This window comes from Abramis brama (assembly GCF_963993115.1).
Source record: "Abramis brama genome assembly, chromosome: 1".
Lineage (NCBI taxonomy): Eukaryota > Metazoa > Chordata > Actinopteri > Cypriniformes > Leuciscidae > Abramis > Abramis brama.
In genome coordinates, this window is record NC_139963.1 from 72,269,235 (window position 1) to 72,289,681 (window position 20,447).

Below are 20,447 nucleotides of genomic sequence, written 5' to 3' on the forward strand. Positions count from 1 at the left end.
TTAGGAATATGGCTTGATGAGAAGTTAGCCTTTGATGTTCATATTAATTACTTGGTGAAAAGGCTTAAACCAAGATTGGGTTTTCTTTTTCGGGAAAAAAAATGTTTTTCCTTTACAGCTAGGAAGAGAATTATACAGAGTACTTTTTTTAACCTATTTTAGACTATGGTGATGTTGTTTATATGCATGCTTCTACATATTTATTGAAAAGACTGGATGGTGTTTATCATGCTGCACTGCGTTTTATAACAAATTCTTGTTCACGTACTCATTGTTTGCTATACAACTATTTGGGTTCGTCCTCTTTATATCAAAGAAGGAAATCACATATGTTAGTATTTATTGTAAAAACATTGATGGGTATGCTTCCAAATTACATGACTAGTCTTCTATGTTTATGTAGAAAGAACTATAGCACCAGATCATCTAATGGGATTAAATTAGTAGTACCTATGGTACATTCAGAGCATGGAAAATCATCTCTCTCTTACTATGCTCCATGGCTGTGGAATGAATTTCAAGCTATTGTTCCACTAGAAACAATTCCTCCTTTGAATATATTTTAAAATTTACTGCAGTCTAAAATGAATGAATCATGTTGCTGTTTTACTTAATTCATTGATTTATGATGAATGTTATGCTTTGATTGTCTAGAATGTTTTATATGGAAAAATATATGGAATATTTTTCCTTCCTGGAAAAATAAAGGAAAATAAAAGAAAATAATAAAGGTACTCTTCAACCGTGTTCGCTATACAACAATAACCCTGTCGTAAGCTGCCTCTTTGGCTAGGCTTTATTAATCAATCAAATCTCATAGTGATTATTCTTATATCAAAAGAATGCTCACCCTCTTGTCGTTTCCTCCAGTTAGGATCTTCCTGATCCAGATAGAAGAATGCGACACGTACCCAAGAATCCAAGGTCCAGTCACATGATTATAATAAATGTTTAACAATATTTATTAAAAGAATCAAATGAAAAGAATACTTGTTACAGATCCCAAAATGAGTACTAACTAACAGAGAGATACTAGCTAGGCTTAAAGCTTCTTGCATCTAATAACCGCTGACGTATCGGACTGAAGATGGCAAGGAAGAGCCAAGAGTCCTGTCCAGGTCTTTTATAGTCTAAATCCAGCCGTCTTCATCATAGTTAATATCAAGAGCATGACTGCTGTTTCAATATCACGTGTATAACTGCTGTTTCTAGCAAGTGTAGTCCTGCTATTTCTGTGCAAGCATGACTATGTCTAGCCAGCGGCTTGTTCACTAGCAAGCAGCTGAAGATACAACAGTTCCTTTGTATTTGTGGATAATGACTCTTGTCACTGCTCTCTCATGTGGTCTGAGAGAGGCAGAGATGAACAACAACCTCTTTGTTCAGCAGAACACTTTTAGATGGTTATATTACTTATTAACCAAGATAGTTCGTTGGCTGCATCCTTAGTTACAGATGTCTTATTATGACCCTTTCTGCGTTGATGTCGAGTTGGAGGTGCAAATGAAGCGAAGGAAGTGCCACTCTCAGGTGGACCTCCCTCAACACCCCAAACAAGATGAAGAATGTTGATGCTAAATCCAATGTTTGGGCCAGAAAAACCGAGACCGAAGGGCTTAAAATGACCGCTTTGTGAAGGAAGAGAAATCTGAGGAGCAGATGGCACGCGCATATATAATGTGACGACGTAAAAGTGTTCGGGCGGCGCCCGCGCCATCAGCCAATAAATTGCCGTGATTCTATAAGGGCTTCAGACAATCGGCACACCCAGAGGGTGTTCCCACTGCGTCTTAAGCTACGCAGCGTTGAGTGAACCTATGAAATAGAACCTCCCTTTACTGACCATTTGTTAAAAAAAACCCCAGAACATTCTGTACCATTTTCATAGTTGAACTGTTTATCTAAATGTGATGAAGTGCTTAAATGTCTCTAACATGAATGTTCTTCAGCATCATGAATGAATGAAGAATAAAAACCAACCTCTTTGTTCTTCAGGATCTTCAGTGTGTTTCATTCTGAATTGCAGTGGGAGGAGCCTCACTGATGATGTGATTGCAGTGGGAGGAGCTTCACTGATGATGAATTGGAGTGGGAGGAGCTTCACTGATGATGGATTACAGTGGGAGGAGCTTCACTGATGATGTGATTGCAGTGGGAGGAGCTTCACTGATGATGTGATTGCAGTGGGAGGAGCTTCACTGATGATGTGATTGCTGTGGTAGGAGTTGATCTGCCAAAATCAACAATATACAAGTTACTGAGTTTGTTTTTATGCTCATGGACATCAGAATATAATAATGTAAATTCTTCCAAATATACATAATGGTAAGAACAACAGTTCTTGCAAAAAGCATAAACAGATAGGCTACTGTTAGATTTACTGATAGATTGAATGAACAATGCCAAACCCAGCGCTGGGGGAGAAAACTTATCCTCCTATTATCACTGAAAAGCTGCTTTGAAACAATCTATATTGTTAAAAGCGCTATACATGAAGGTGACTTGATTTGACTTAATGAATACATTTCATATTTCGTATTTAATCTGATAGTTTTGTAAGCCGTCGTGATCACGCACGGATATGATGAGTAATGGAATTTATTCTCTTTTAAAGAGGAGTAGTATGAGGCAAAATTAGCAAAAACACAGAAAGCGTGAATGCTAAAGGCATGAATAATGTACCGTACATAATTGCACATATGTAGGCAACAAAATACATAAGTGTTTCACAAAATATAACTATGTAATATAACGGTTAATGCAAAAAAAATAAAAAATACTAAGCATACTTGCAACACACTCTCATGTAAACACATCAAGAAAATGTGTAAATATTTTATAATGTAAAGTCTTTTTGGTACAATCATGCCATGACATTGAATAAGATTGAACCATATGGTAGCCAAATTAGTATAATACGGAATCGTCCCGTATTTAAGGCATCTGTGAAGCGTCCCGTATGAAAGCCACAGAATTCAGTTTGTCCCGTATTTTCAGGCATACGCTCTAAATTGACAATCATTTCTTTGTGACAAATCTTTGTTTGATTTACAAACATAGTCGTTCACGGAAGGCTTTAAGACCCAGCAGAATCCTCTACTGACTGGACGTTATTGAAACACAAAATAACCAATAAAGGGATAGTTCACCCAAAAATGAAAATTCTATCATTGTTTACTCACCCTTAAGTTGTCCCAAACCTGTATGAGTTTCTTTGTTCTGCTGAACACAAAGGAAGATATTTGGAAGAATGTTTGTAATTAAACAGATCTCAGTCCCCATTGACTACCATATTTTTTTCCTACTATGGAAGTCAATGGGGCCCGAGATCTGTTGATAACAAACATTCTTCCAAATATCTTCCTTTGTGTTCAGCAGAACAAAGAAACTCATACAGGTTTGGAACAACTTGAGGGTGAGTAAATGATGACAGAATTTTCATTTTTGGATGAACTATCCCTTTAAGCACCAAAAGCAGCCCATACTAATCATCTAAGTTCTCTTTATCTGGAGAGTATGCACTTTTCATTTTATTATTTATATTTATTAACATGGTTGCAAAAACATTTAGGCCTAGTTCAACATTTTAAGTGCCAATGTTTAAATGCTTTTTTTTTTTTTTTTTTTTTTGGTTGTAATTTCAAGGACATTCAATTATTGTGCTTTTACATTTTATGCCATCTATGCCTTCCTGACAAAAAAAAACTTATGTTTATTGTTTTAAACTGTGGTTGATGATATAGTAATATCCATTGGGGTAGCTAGCTATATATTGAAAATGGGTAAAATTCACCAAGATACATTTCAACATTATTTGTTCTTCAGAAAATGTGCGACCATTGAAAACGTACACTAATTTACTCATGGAGCCACATTAGCATGCCTATATTTTGGGACTTAAAATTAACCATATTCGGCCAAAAGAAACCAAAAGAAAAGTTTGTTAAGAATTGAAATCTAAAAGGATATTAAAATATTTGTAATATGAGTTGCAGGCATGCGAACTTTGGGCAAAAAAAAAAAAAAAAAAGTAGCGCTTTTCCCTGTTTTTAAAATGTCACCGTTGGCATACAGTAGGCTAGCTATAATAAAACAAAGATGGCTAAAGTCAACCGATTAAGCTAAATAGACCTAACAATCTCTGTGTAAGTAAAAGTCATTTTAAACCCCCTGTAATCCGACTCCAAATCTCCGGTAAAAATGATCATTTTGACCCATTTTACAAAAGTGTAATTCCTCAGTAAATATCCATCCATCACATATAGCTTAACATTTTGGCTTTCTTCATTTACGTTAGTCTTTCTTCAGAATATTTTTTTAACAAAATCACAAATTTGAGCTGGGAAAGTTTCTTTGAAATTTGGTTGATTTTTCCACGAAATGACACAAATGTGTTTGTCTGAGAACCTTTTATACATCTTTTGTATTAACCTGCAGATTCTAAAATGATATGCACTGTGTGGTACAGTACAGATATTTAGAGTGTCCCTTATTTTCCTATAAAGAATTGTCCCTTATTTTCCTTTCCATAAGTTGGCAACCCTAAGCCTAACTGACGATGCTAGTCAAACAAATATTATATCTTAGACTGCTATTCAATCACATTGAAACTTAAAACAACTTATATAACCATTAAGTGTGCAAACATACCTTTAAAGAAGAGTAGTACGAGGCAAAATGAGCAAAAACACACTGGAAGTCCTGCTCTCTCACTCCTGCATGGACCATCACGCGCGCGAATGAAGAGATAGACAGATCACGATTAAAAGCGCCAGTTTCAACGAGAGTTCGATAATTACACGGATACACGTCATTAAGTATTTATCAACAACGTTTTAACACGAATATACACAGTGATAAAGAGACCGTAAACGGGAGAGAGTGAAAGATGCTTCTGCTTTCACAAGCGCGAGTGCTTAAAGGGATAGTTCACTTTGAAATGTTTTAGCTTACCTCATGCTGGGTACACACCAAAAGATAATCGGGCTGATTTTGGGCCGATTTCTCCCCTTCCGACAATCCTAGCTATGTCCCGATTATCTTGATGGTTTAACAGATTATTTTATCAGATTTTCCCTTGGTGTGAGGTGTGTTAAGAGTGTCCGAACCTGCTCGGAAGAACGTCGGAGCCGCTCCGATCGCGAATCGTAAATATTAAACATGTTTAATATTTACGATCAGAAATCCTGATGTGTGGGGGGAACTCCGAGGACAAACACGCGCACGCTCTGGAGATTATCACGTGAAACGAAACAATATCCAATCAGAAAGCGAGATGATGGAAGACACGGTCATTCTCTCACACACACACACACACACACACACTTGCAGGAAGCTTAATGTTAAGATTTAGTATTCATAAGTGTAAATTTCGAGGAAACAAGCCTTTGTTTTTCATTTTAAGAGCAGAAATTTTACAATACCTAAACACAATATTGGGTTTGAAAAATAAGAAAGCTGCAAAGTGCGTTTCAATCTGTAAACATTTTCAAATTTTTGTTTAACTTTTAAGTTTGTCACTGTTTATGTATATGTCTTTTTATGTTTGTTTATCAGCTTTACTCTTTGTACCCCCCTGACTGTATAATTCTTAAAATCAATAAAAAAAAAGATAAAAAAAAAAAAAAAAGCTGAGTGTTAAGGGTTCAGTGAGGTTCTATAGACTATAGGGATTAAATAACTTTTTCTAAAGAGACAATAAATCCAATAAAGAATAAATAAAGACAATAAAGAATGAATATATTTCTGTATAAAAGGTTATAATGGTAGGTACAATGTTTTTTTCACGTGAATTTTCTGTGAAAATCATTCCAAACACTATCGCAATTTCTTCCTGCATATCGTCCGTCATGCTTATTCTGAAGTCTCACGATATTTTGCGAGATTTCCTGTGTTCATAGTCGAGACTCTGGTTGAAAATCTGTTTGTGTGTGGTGTGCTGTCTTTGTCACATCATGGCATACCACACACTATAGGAGCAAAACGCTTAAATCTAGGATTTTTTGTCCTCATGTTTGTGGTCTGTCACATTTTGAAAATCTTATAAGATGTAAAAAATCTTTTGGTGTGTACCCAGCATCAAGGGCATCCAAGATGTAGGTGTCTTTGTTTCCGCAGTAGTTTCAATTTTGATATTTTTAGGTCAAACCGTTCTTGTCTGTCAGTCATATAATGCAGGTCGATGGTCACTGTCTCAAAGAGCATGCTTTGTCCAAATTAAAACAATTCCCCATCGTCCAAATGAAACAATTCCCCATCGTAAGTACACATTGATGGCCTAAGACACGAAACGAGCGGTTTGTGTGAGAAAATGAACAGTATTTATATCGTTGTTATCTCTTGAAAACAGCACACGTCCAAATGGTCTGACGGCGCGGGCGGGTATAGATATATACACTAGATGTCGCCTTCGCTACTGCAGTTCATTGGAACGAAACCGTAGCCAAAGCTAGTATATGCTCTGGAGAGAAGAAACAGCTGCGTAGGGGACATCGTCGCTATACTCGGGTCCACCAGACCCTCCGGAGGGTTTCAGGAGTTTCACAATTTGCTCCAGGAGGTAGGTTTGGTTGACCTAATGGTGAGGACGCTGACGAGGACAGCGTAGGCCGTATAAGCCTCGGCCTCGAGTGGTCGCTGCCTGGCGAGCCCGCGCTGTACAGCCCGGCGCGAGGTTCACCCTCGCCCGCACTAATCTGTCATTTATTTTTGTTTTGATAATAAATGGAGCCAGCCTCCAAAAGTGAAACCTGTCCTGTGATTTTTTATACACTAAATTGTGTTTGCTGTCTTTACATTAGATTAATAAAGTTTCATATAATCTAGAATAGATATGGAATAAATAGCATTCAATAAAAAATTTGTATTTATCATATTGAAATCGAGTTTTTATGTGAAATATTTGCTTTGTTGTGCATTTTAGTCATATTACAAAATAATTTATTGAGGCCAAACATAAAATAACATTATAAACTGTCAGTTCACCACGTGATGCAGCAAGCAGGCTCCTGATTGGTTAACACGGCGCGAATTGACGCAGAAGTTCAGATTTTTCAACTCGGGCGGCAGACGCGAATTCGCGTCAAACGTGTGAATGCACAAAAAGCACTAATAAAATCATTCGCGCGTAAAGCCTTGGTTATACTTTCGCCTGGCTCCGCAGCGCGAGTCTCCGCAGACTGCGCGCGCACCTCCGCAAACGGACGAGGCGTTTATACTTGACGCGCTCGCCGTTGTACTATTCTTTGAAACGACAGGGGGCGACTCGAGTAATTGTCCTCTAAACCATCAGGAATCAGCGGTGAGAAGAAGAAAGCTATACACACGTGACAATGTTTATTTTAGTACACCGCCACCAATACCACACAACAAAAAGAATCGTGTAAAACCCAGTAAACCCTGAGATTATTACTCGTGACAATAAAACAAAATATATGAATATGAGAATGTGTATACAACATAACTAAATTAACGATCTCTTACATATTTTCTAATTTCACTAAACATTTCATTAAGTTTCGTGAACATTTTTATTAAACATGGACCTTATGTTCATTAAAAATACTTTTTATGCTATTGTATGATCATTTTTTAAATATAAGCAACTCATTTAGACGTGCAAACTGGGTGCCGGTGTGGTGAGAAGTTCGAGCTCGGCCAGATTCGGCTCGAAGTCGTTCATCTTCGGATGCGGCGCCGCGCGCGTTGTTACAAAAAATGTCGCGCACACCGCCAGGCGAAATTGGGTCTTGCGAACCCAACGCGCACGACCGCCCACACCGCAATGACGTCATTTTTGCCGCGCGCACCTTCGCGCTCGTGCGGACGCGTCGAGTATAAACCAGGCTTGACGCGCTTAACGCGGCAGACGCTCAATTCGCGCGAATGAGGCGAATTCGCGTCTACCGCGCCGCGCTAAACGCCTCATTCGCGCCGCAGGAATTTTTACGCGCGTAACGCGTCTTTGCATTGACTTAACATTGAAATCACTCGCGCCTGACGCGCTTTTCGCGTCCGGTGTGAAAGCACCATTACACAGCTCTCTGGTCTTGGCCATTGTGGAGAGGTTGGAGTCTGTTTGATTGAGTGTGTGGACAGGTGTCTTTTATACTTTTATAATGAGTTCAAACAGGTGCAGTTAATACAGGTAATGAGTGGAGAACAGGAGGGCTTCTTAAAGAAAAACTAACAGGTCTGTGAGAGCCGGAATTCTTACTGGTTGGTAGGTGATCAAATACTTATGTCATGCAATAAAATGCAAATTAATTATTTAAAAATCATACAATGTGATTATCTGGATTTTTTTTAGATTCCGGCTCTCGCAGTTGAAGTGTACCTATGATAAAAATTTCATACCTTTACATGCTTTGAAAGTAGGAAAACCTGCAAAATCAGCAGTGTATCAAACACCACTGCACATGCATACATACATAGGCCTATATATGATCCTAATTAGCCTAACTAGCTACTTGAGTAGTTCTTTTTTCATTGAATACCTTTTACTCTTACTCAAGTAACTATTAAGATTATTAATTTACTTTTACTTTGAGTAAATATTTCTAAAGTACTTTTACTTGAGTACAGTTTTCACATACTCTACCCAGCTCTGCCCAGAGTGTGACGTCATATCACGACCATTGCAGTCAGGGCTGGACTGGGACAAAAAATCGGCCCGGGCATTTTGGCCCAGACCGGCCCACTATATGATCATAAACACCACCCATCTTTGCACGCCCTTAATTATATGCATACCAACTCCTATTCATTAAAACCACTAATGCCATGTAATGAGTGAGTAGGAACGAGTGAGAGTTAACAGATGAAATAAGTAAAGATTTGACATTTATTTATACAGTTGAACTATACAGTGGTGAATCCTAAAACAAGCTATAAGCGGATCTGGCATAGCAATACAAGTGTTTCTTACAGGATTTTTTGGTAAAACTGTGGTGGGTGGACCTCGGTCCTTCTAGGGGGGTTTGGGGGCATGCCCCCCCGTGAGAAAATTGTGTGCATTTTAATGTTAAATTCATCAATCTGGTGCACTTTGTCTATTTACATTACACCTACTACATAATAATAGTTATAATATTAATCCAATGACAGTAATAGCCATATTTTGTGAAACAAATGCACTAAAAAATAAAGGAAACTTTCATAATTAGTTTTGTACCAATTTCTATACTTGAAAGAGATAAGCACATGATCTTTTATTTTCACGCAAACTGCATCAAGCTTTTATTTTGGCGGAAAACATGGTTTACAAACGCCTCTCATTAAATTTCTAGTGAATTGCGGTAATCGTCAACTATGCAGATGTGGAAATAATCTGTAACTGGGTTATGGGTTCCTACACTCATGACATGGCCGAAGTGTTTTGAAAGTAGTTCTGCTTACCGCAGGCTCTACACTATCTCATCTCTCTCCTGATCCTCTGTCCTCACTATCATAATCTGCCACAGGAGCTGATGAAGGTCAGAAAACATATATTTTGACGCATAAAGCGTCTGCTTTAAGGGCCTGGTTCTATTTTTTCACGCTATTTCTCTGCACATTCCTTGCGTTTCTTCTCCATCTATTTTGACTATACACACTGACACTGCTGCACGCTCGCTCACTCGTTTAAAGTTGTGATTGGGCCAGCCCAGTGTCAATCAAGAAAAGAGCCAATGGGCCGATGATCTACGTGTTTCATGGGCTGGTCTGTCAGAAAAAAAAAAAACTAAAACTGACTTTTTTTGACCAATGCATTACACCGGCACAAACCCAGCGCTGCCAATAAGATAAACAAAACAAAACGAATGGGCCGCCGATGTACAAATTTTATGGGCCGTTAAAAAAAATAAAAATAAAAATAATAATAATAAAAATTATGTATTTATGAGATGTATCGGCCGGTCGGCCCAAAAAGCACGTCGGCCCACCGGGAAAATGCCCGGTATGCCCAATGGCCAGTCCAGCCGTGATTGCAGTGTCTGTAGAAATTTCACATTCTTAAAGTGTAGAGTTGGCCGTGGCTTTAACTAGTTTTAAATTAATATTAAAATGAGGCGCATCATTTACGCAGCCAGTTCGCTCGGACGAGGCAAATTGAGCGTCCGGTGCGAGTGATTTTATCTGGTGCTTCTTGTGCATTCACGCATCTGATGCCTGAGCTGAAAAATCAGAACTTTGGCGTCTGTTCAGGAGGCTTCTTGCTGCTGTCATGTGGTGAAGTGACCAGTGTCCTGGAGGGTGATCCTCGCCCCGACGTGGGACAACAGGTCCTCAAACTAGCCACGGGACAGGCGGAAGTACCACTGAAAGCGGCCGTCATCCAGGCGCAGCTCCTGGAGCAAGTGGTGAAACTCGCCAAACTGGGTTCGCCTCCGGAGGGTCTGGTGGACCCAAGTACGGAGACGATGACCCCTATGCCATGTTCTGCTCTCCAGAGCAAATACGAGCGGTGACTCTCTCGATGAATGCTTGATCAACATCAGCCATCTTGCAAACTTATTGTTTAGTGTGGAGTCACCATGATTGTGATCAGTGTTGGCTTTAGTTGGGCTCTTGCCCTTGACATTTGAACATTAGTTTTTCTCTGGCTGCTTTACCTGTGTGTTTAAAAGGCACAATTGTTATAGCAAAAAAAGCCAAGAGTAAAGTGATCCGGTGGCTGCGAATTGATGTTTTCATTAATAGAGATTATAAGTCAGTAGCACCTCATTTTATCTAGAGTTTAACCTCTTATTGTCTGGGGCTTTCCATATGATTGATTATGAAAGTCCTGAGATTTTACAGCAGGAAATCCAACAGAATTGTTATTATTTGAACAATTTTAAAAACATTATGCAGAAAAAGTTTTGAAACGCCATGTTATTTTGTCACACACAGACATCAACAATCAGCATATGAATCTCAGCAATGTCGACACTCAAATTAAAAGCTTCATGTTGCAATGCATGCTGGGTACCATGCTGGGTTCCTAATAGTAAACCTATATTAAAAAAATTATAATAATTTGAATGTGAACTAATCATTTTCAGTAAAGACTATGTAAACTTGATTTGTCTACTGCACCAACTTAAGATTCTGTTAATACAACTTAACCTGTTTAGTTTCACCCTGTGATATCTGTGTAAAAACTAAAATGGATTATTGGAACCGGTTTCCAACTAAAAGTTGGAAACTAAAGCACAGGGGTGCGTTCTCCGATAACGTTGTCTCTTAGCGCGCTACGAAGACTCAAAAGGTACACCTTAACTACAGGTATACCTTTCCTACGTGTGTTCTCCGAACTATACCTTAGGATGTTGCTTAAGTTAAACCTTCTTAAGTTCGACCTTAGCAGGCGCTGTCCATGGTGGAGGCGCTGACTAGGTTGAAATCGATGCCTCGATGATCGATTGTGCGCTCTTTCCTTCACAGCGGTATAGGTAAAGTATTGAGAAAACAATGTTCTTTATAAAGAAGCGTTTTAGAAATAGTACAAACTGCATTTATCGGGGCTCATTGAAATATGTACATGCAGAAATAAATATGAGTATGTGTTTATAATTTAGCAAGTGTGCAACCCCAAACCCTCACGGCCATAAGTGTGTTAATGTTCTCCACAACGTATGCTGATTATCCACCAGCCATGTAGTTGACATACACTAACTGGCTCCGCGGACGGCACCGTCTTTGATTTAAAACAAGTACTCGCTGTCTCGCTGCCATAGCTATAAAGTTTGTGTAAACTCATCTTTTTTTATATAGACTCCTAAGCCTTTTCTGTCAAATGGTTCGGCAGCTGATGTGCCTTAGGATAGTAATTAAAAAAACTAACAACCATTAGTGTATGGAAACTTTATTAATGAAAACACTTCCACTGGGTGTAGGCTATAACAACTTAAGTATTTTATGTGTAAAATTTTAAAGTAAAGTAAAAATGTAATTTTAATACTAAATCAGATTTTATATTAAATGTTCATATAAAAAATTCTATGTGTAATTAAACTGCGATGTAAAAAAGCTTTTTGCGTAGTGTTGGCCACTAGCGGTATGAACCGTCAGCAGTGATAAGGTATAGCTAAGAGCACTCCAGACCAACCTTACGAACGTATGACTTACAGAAGGTATACTTAACTAAGAAGGTTTCGGAAACCACGTATTAACGATAAGGTACTTCTTAAGGTACAACTTAAGAACGACGTAGCGTTAAGGTAGTTTCGGAGAACGCACCCCTGATCATTTACAACATTCTAATCGATTACAATAGTGTATTAATATTGGCGCTGCACATTTTGCACTTAACTGTATTTCATGATCAAAGTGATGCCAGGCCTTTCAAACCCAGTTTCCCTTTATTTCGCCGGTCTGGAAGGCGTGCAGTCTAACGCTAACCAATCAGATCTCAGGTACCGCCCCAAATGCTGCAATAACCAATCAGATATCAGGTACCGCCCCAAAAACTGCAATAACCAATCAGATCTCAGGTACCGCCCCCCAAATGCTGCAATAGCCAATCAGATCTCAGTCCCCCAAATGCTGAAATAACCAATCAGATCTCAGGTACCGCCCTAAATGCTGCACTAACCAATCAGAAAAATAGACAAATATATATTAAAGTCAGGGCTATTATCGTTTTCTCGAGTACTCATGCCCAACACTAGTTATTTTATTGTTGCAAGAAAGAAAAAAACATTCCTAGAACATTATTATTTCCCAAAACAATAACCAAACAGGAACTAAATACTAACGGTAAGGGGAACGTTCTGTGTTTGATGGGAAGCCCCAGAAGTCAAGTCAAGTTTATTTATATAGCGCTTTTCACAATACAGGTTGTATCAAAGCAGCTTCACAGTATTAAATTAAATTAATACATCAATGTTTGTTTCTAGTGGAAAACGTCCACGTTTGGTAATGCTGATCAATAGTATTGTTGATTGATTAATTAAATAAAATATCCCCAAATATCCCCACAATCCCCACAGAAGCAAACATAACACTTGGCTTTCAGAACTGAAAATTGTGAAATTATTCCTGATGCAAATAAAATTGGACAATAACAATAAGCTGTTGATAAAATGAAATTTAATTTAATTAAAAGTGAAAACGAACAGAGACAGATCTCAAACAATGAACAAGTTAAAATTAACTTCAGATTCATGTCTCTGTTGAAAGTGTTACAGCCTCTTCTTCAGCTCCCTGAACATGGAAGCTTTTTCCGGTGCTCTTCTTCAGAATGAGAAGGCAGAAGCGATTTCAGAATGAAGGCTCCAGTGAAACTCTTTTTTTTACACTGAGGGCAGGAGACAGATTTCTTTGCTTCTGTTATTCCTTTCTTGTTCACGTCCATCAGATCTAAAATAAACATTAAATCAAGTGAGATTTCAAATGAAAGACAAATGTGACAAACAGTGAGGCTCAAAGTCAATATTCAGTCTTCAATAGACACTTTAATCCCATCAAATCTGGTCAACAACTGCTGTGCACGATTACACTATTTTAATGTCATGAAGATTATGTGTGTTATAAATCACTAGTTTGGACATGAAACAATGTAAATCTGGTGAGCATCAGCATGTTCTTCATCATGATGAATGAATGAGGAATCAAGAATAAACACCAACCTCTTTGTTCTTCAGTGTGTTTCATTCTGCAGATTCTGGATCACTGGCGTTCTCTCTGTCCTCTCCTTCCAGATGCTTTCTGGTAGTTCTGCTAAAAACAAACAAGTTTCATTTCTAACAGACAAGTTTAAAAAACAGTGACATTGATCATGTGACTTAAAGGACACCTATTATGCAAAATTCACTTTTACATGGTGTTTGACGACAGTTTTAGCGTTAACTCGCCCTGAGTGAGCCAAACTAATGTCTATATTTTAAAAACAAAGCCTTAGGTAACAAAATATAAAATAAAAAAGAATGGCAGACAGGGGCGAAGATAAAACTATTTGTCATTATTTTCTTTATTAAATATTAAGATCAAAGATACACATTACACCTACACAACTTAATATACAAATTAAATAAACTGCTCTATTTCTTCAGCTACAGTAGGTGTATTTAACAGTAGCATTGAAGAAACTAATTAAATGAACATATGAAAATAAAACAAAACATAGACTTAACTGTATAAATTATACATTGATACTTATTAAAGATATTATTTAAAGTTATCAGTCAAGAGCAGTGAGTGAATTTTTTTCTTTGCATTTTGTTGTTTTATTAACATTAAAAGGGATAGTTCTCCTAAAAATTCAAATTTTCATAATTTACTCTCTCAAGTTGTTTTAAACTCGAATAAGTTTCTTTCTTCTGTTGAAAATAAAAGTTATTTGAAAGGATGTGGGTAACCAAACAGTTGATGAACCCCAGTGACTTCCATAGTATATTTTCTCCTATGGAAGTCAATGGGGACCTGCTACTGTTAGGATAGCCACATTCTTCCAAATATTAATATTAAAAAAATATTAGAAGGAAATTAATACAGGTTTGGAACAACATTAGAGTGTGTAAATAATGAGATCAGCATGCAAATTAAATGTTTAACCGACAAGGCATTAAAGTAAATTATGAACTTTTGTGAACTGCATTGTCCTGTTCCACTGCGTTAACTTTTTATGTGAATATACGACGCGTTGTTCAGTATAGGACAGAGGCGCCAGAATAGCAACTGATAGAATAAGAATGCACGATACTATTACATTAGTGCCATTACATCATTTGTGCCGAGGAGCATTCAGTTACTGACCAGATCAGACACAGGCACATAGACATTTTTAAATGTGTATTATTGATTATTATTAATTATTTATTGATTCATTCAGTGATTGGATTGATGATTGTATGTTATCACTATTGCTGTGTTGTTGTTGGTTGTTTTGTTTTACTGTATCTTCTATGTTATCTGTGTTAATGTTCAATGTGGCTCCCTTGAGTGCAAAACAAATTCCCCTCGGGGCAATAAAGGTTTTCTTTCTTTCTTTCTTTCTTTCTTTCTTTCTTGTTCTTTCTTTCTTTCTTTCTTTCTTACTACAATATTTCTTCAAAAGCAGATTGTGGAGACATTTTAATCGTCTACGATCAAAAATCGTCATATCGCACACCCCTACTTATAAGATTGATAATATCAGGGAAAATATAACTATGCAACCGTCTACTACAGTATCGCATCAGGCAGTGCATTGTAGTCTCCCTGAAGAAAAAATCGATTCATTCATTGCTATAGAAGAGGAAGAATTGACTAAACTCGTTAAATCATCTAAATCTACAACATGTATGTTAGACCCTATACCGACTAAGCTACTGAAAGAGATGCTTCCAGAGGTCATAGATCCTCTTCTTAATATCATTAATTCATCTTTGTCTCTAGGATATGTCCCAAAAAACTTTAAGCTGGCTATGATTAAACCGCTTGTTAAAAAAACGCAACTTGATCCTACAGAATTAGTCAATTACAGGCCGATCTCGAATCTACCTTTTCTGTCAAAGACACTAGAAAAGGCAGTATCCTCACAACTGTGTTCCTTTCTTGAAAGAAATGATATCTGCGAGGATTTCCAGTCAGGATTTAGACCATACCATAGTACCGAGACGGCTCTCGTTAGAGTCACAAATTATTTGCTCTTATCATCCGATCGTGGTTGTGTCTCTCTATTAGTGTTACTCGATCTTAGTGCTGCATTTGACACTATTGACCACAACATTCTTTTAAATAGACTCGAAAATTATGTTGCCATTAGTGGAATTGCACTAGCACGGTTTAAATCATACTTATCTGACCGTTATCAGTTTGTAGCAGTAAATGAAGAGATGTCTCATCGATCACAAGTTCAGTATGGCGTACCACAAGGCTCAGTACTAGGACCGCTGCTGTTCACTCTGTACATGCTACCATTAGGAGATATCATTAGGAAGCATGGAATTAGCTTTCACTGTTATGCTGAGGATACTCAGCTCTATATTTCTTCAGGCCAAGACGAAACTTACCAATTCACTAAATTAACGGAATACATAGCTGATATAAAAAATTGGATGACTAGTAATTTCCTACTACTTAACTCTGAAAAAACACTTGATGGCTGCTCTGTTAAGTCTTTGTCGTCGGTTAGGAACCTGGGTGTGCTCTTTGATACCAATCTTTCATTTGAAAGTCACGCGTCTAGTGTCTGTAAAACTGCATTTTTCCATCTTAAAATATATCTAAATTATGCCATATGCTCTCATTGACAAATGCAGAACAATTAGTTCATGCGTTCATGACCTCAAGGCTAGATTATTGTAATGCTCTACTGGGTGGTTGCCCTGCACGCTTAATAAACAAACTACAGCTGGTTCAAAACGCAGCAGCTCGAGTTCTTACCAGAACCAGGAAGTATGACCATATTAGCCCGGTTCTGTCAAAACTGCACTGGCTCCCTATTAAACATCGTATACATTTTTAAATATTGCTGATTACTTACAAAGCACTAAATGGTTTAGCTCCGCAGTACTTGAGCGAGCTCTTAACGCATTATAGTCCTTCACGTCTATTGCGATCTCAAAATTCCGGCCAGTTGATACTACCTAGAATATCAAAATCAACTGCTGGCGGTAGATCCTTTTCCTATTTAGCGCCAAAACTCTGGAACAGTCTTCCTAACATTGTCCGGGAAGTAGACACACTCTGTCAGTTCAAAGCCAGATTAAAGACACATCTCTTTGACCTAGCATTCACATAACACATTATAGACTTCTATAATTCAATGTTAGGCTGCATAGATTAGATCAGCCGGGACCAGGAACACTTCCCATAAATCCTGACGTCTACGCTAATATTTAGGGATGGCCTGATAACGATACTGGCATCGGGGATCAGGCCGATACTGTCCTCATATACTCGTACTCATAAAAATTCGCCGATACCACGCACCAATACCACATACATTTTGCGAAGCGAAACTGGCCGCCGCGAGTGCTTTGTCGAGGTGAACTGAGGCATAGCTGAGGCGAGCTGGTCGAGCACATCCCTTTAAACAGACAACAGTGGAAAGTTTGTTCAGTCGGATGTCAATGGCAAAGGAAATAAAACGAGGCATGTAGCTTATTATTAACGTTAACTGACGAGAGAGAGAGAGAGAGAGAGAGAGAGAGAGAGAGAGAGAGCGAGCGCGAGCGCACTTGTTGAATGCTCTTGATTGCTGATCGTTCACTCAGCACATGAAAACTAAATCGTATATGTAAGTAAAGTAAAACATGAACTGTTACCTGATTTAAGTATAACGAGTGGTTCCCTACATTATTACAGGACGTGTGCAGGTCAAGAAGTTCCATGAACGCAAACATCCAAAGCGCACGCCCCGCAAACCAGCGTCTCAGCGCGTCTTTCACGTCTTGCGCTTGTACGGACGAATTCACACAAAATTAGGTAAAAACGCCCGTCTTGGCGAGTATCCAATAGTAAACAAAGTCGGTTATATCTCAAATGAACGTTGCCATGTTCAAATGCGGTCCGTGCGTTCGGTCTTAAAGGGGCAGCAGTCTAATAATCCTGCTTCTGTGTTTTAATGTTAATCACTCAAAGGACAAAGAAATACTCACTGCTCTTGACTAAATAGGCTACCCTTTTCAACTTTAGAAAAATATCCATCTATATATAATTTATACAGTAATGAATGTTTTTTTTTTCACATTTGATTACTTTGTTCAAATTTCTGTACCTGTTAGATCTACCTGAAAAACTCTAAAAACACTTTTTATTTCATTTGTAGCCTTTCTTTGTTCTATTGTATTTATGTGTCCTATTTGTAATTTGATTGTTTGTTCTTATTTTGTTACTGACTGCTTACTTGTTTTAAATTCACATTAATTAGGCTGGTATAGTTTTTGTTGTAGTATCAAAATTGGATTAAATAATTGATATTTCACTGGTTTTGACAAACATCTATATAATAGATTCCGCCTTGGCTACGGCAGTTCATTGGAACGAGGCAACGTCTAGTGTGTATATATCTATGCAACAGTCTGCGCACACGTCACACAATAGGAAGCGTCCGCGCCTTCAGATCACTTGGACGTGGCTGTGTTATTAGAGGTAAAAACTATATAAATACTGTTCGTTTTCTCACATAAACCGCTCGTTTTGTGTCTTAGGCCATCAATGTGTACTTACGATGGGGAATTGTTTAATTTGGACGATGGGGAATTGTTTTAATTTGGACTCTGTGCACGCTCTTTGAGACAGTGACCGTAGACCTGCATTATATGACTGACAGACAAGAACGGTTTGGCCTAAAAATATAAAAATTGAAACTACTGCGGAAAAAGACACCTACATCTTGGATGCCCTTGAGGTAAGCTAAAACATACCAAAATTTTATTTCAAAGTGAACTATCCCTTTAATATGGTCTTTTCCAGATTGTTCTTTTTTAGGAGGGGCTTGACAACTGATATTCGAAAGAAGGGTAATTCCCAAATGATATTTGCTTACATTGATAGATATCTTTAAAAAGAGCAGCTAGACCCCCACCTCTCTTAACAGCTCTGCAGACACTCATAAAAGTAAAGTTAGGAGGGGCTGTTTCATTGAGGACTGTTGTACTGCAGCTGTCTTCTAGCCAGGTTTCATTTAGAAGCATAACATCCAGGTTGTTTGTGGTTAAGTCGTTGACTAGAAGTGATTTATTTTTAAGTGAGCGAATGCATTAGTTGGGTTTGCTGTACGGCTATTGAAGGCCTTAGACTTTCTATCTTGTGAAAGAACAGCAATGGAGAAAGATACAGGCACACTGGGTTCCCGCTTGTTCTGTAAACATTTGAGAAAGTTACTGTTATCATAGCAGGGACCCAACACATATCACTGAGAGCTGGAATTAGTTGTTTTTGGTTCACCTCGAGCAGATGGAGGAGGGTGTGGGCCCTGGCGTTGTGGCAGAGGCCGAAGAGCTCTCACATGAGTAGGGGGAGGGCGAGCTGGGCCCGCAGGCTTTGGTGGTAGCGGTGCCTGCCGTTTATTGGTTGGTATCTGGGGGCTTGCAGCAAAAGAGTGGGATAGTTTGGTTCCAGCATACACCAGTTCTTCCATTTTCTGTGAGAAGCACAGAAGTGGAGATGCTGGAGATAAGGATAAAATGTCTGGTGAGAGAGGCTGTTGCTCTGGTGTTATCGGAGGCTGTAATATGCTGTCCTGGCTTCCCTGGCTGTTTTCCAGGAAGTCGTCCTTGGGTGCTGAATCTTGGAGCAGTTCTGATATGTCTGTCTGTGGTGAGCTCTGTGGGCAGGGTTCAGCAGAGATTGTGTCCGTGAGCAGAGGTTGTTGTGGCGGAGTGGTGTTATCATTGTCCTTGTGTGATACGTCAACCACATGTCCATTTTGCTGCTGAAGTGAAGACATGTGGTCATTCATACTGTGTCCAGGTGTGTGTGTGCTGTTTAGATTGGCACACACTGCAGAAGGATGATTGAGGGAGAAGAAGATATTGTCCTTTAGCACTATTGAACCAAGTTTGTTTGGGTGATGGCAATCCCGATGAAACAGTGGTCTCTGACTCCAGAAAAGATTGAAATGGTCAATTTAGTTCGCTCCTTTTATATTGCAGGGTTTTTTTTGCAGCCATGTATTAAGCCCAAGTAACCGTGAAAACCTGTTTCTTCCTCTTGCTGGGAGTGGTCCACTGATGAATGTTTGAACTTTCAGTCTTTTAAGTGTTTCAAAAAGTTCATGGAAATCCTTCTTAAGGAGTTCTGACTGCTCTTTATGAATATCATTCTTCCCCACATGAATGATGAGTCGATTTGCAGTCTTATGTTTCATCAGAATGTTCTGAAGTTCCCTGTTTACATCAGAAGTTGTTGCTTGTGGAAGGCAGCATGTAGTTGTATCCCTGCTGCTAATGTTTCTGATTATGGAGTCTCCCACTATCAGAGTCCTGGGCTCGGCTGCGCTCTGAGCTGAGTGCCGCTGTCTGCTCGACCTTGAGCGCCAGTTAGCATCAGTGTTAGCTACTGGCCCATTCAGTCTGTGTTCAATCACATTCATCACGTTTGGGGATTCCTCATTTACATTCATTAGTACTTCAAATCTGTTCTCAAGATGTATAGGCGGTGGTAGGAGACCAGTGTTTGCAATCCTTGTCAGAGCTGTAGAGGATGCTACTGCAGCAATATGTGATGCTCGTGACAATCTGATGTCTCGAGTGCCTTTGGGTCTCGCTCCCTGTTTGTGCCATCGATTTGTAAGTCGATCGGCTTTTTTCTCTACCTGTCGAGGAGCACTAGTTTCATGGGACTCACCGGCTGTATGCTGAGGGTGTCCATGACGAAGCTCTGTTGTGTGCTCCGTCTGGTTTGGTGGTCCTTGAAACGAAGATTTTTCGGGACCACACTTCAAAACGAAGGAGGAATGAGAAATGTACCCGTATACACCGACTTCAGAGGCAACATGACTGCCAATAATCATTTTCTTTATGTCACATTTAATCTTGTGTTCATATTTACGTTCA

General features: G+C 38.7%; 1 protein-coding gene across 3 annotated transcripts in view; it reads right to left on the bottom strand.

Annotated features, from left to right (window-relative positions):
• LOC311094683 (uncharacterized protein) overlaps positions 1-20,447 on the bottom strand; it is a 148,260-nt gene that overhangs the window by 22,459 nt on the left and 105,354 nt on the right. The window contains exons 1-2 of one of the 3 annotated variants that reach the window (XM_084132801.1): positions 4,651-4,871; positions 1,981-2,230 (exon numbers count right to left, since the gene is read on the bottom strand). The exons of the other annotated variants lie outside the window; for them this stretch is intronic. Of the exons in view, the coding sequence (XP_083988927.1) occupies positions 1,981-2,014 (34 nt within the window). The 5' untranslated portion in view covers positions 2,015-2,230; positions 4,651-4,871. Of the gene's footprint in view, positions 1-1,980; positions 2,231-4,650; positions 4,872-20,447 lie in introns of those variants that run through there. 3 annotated transcript variants of the gene reach the window in all.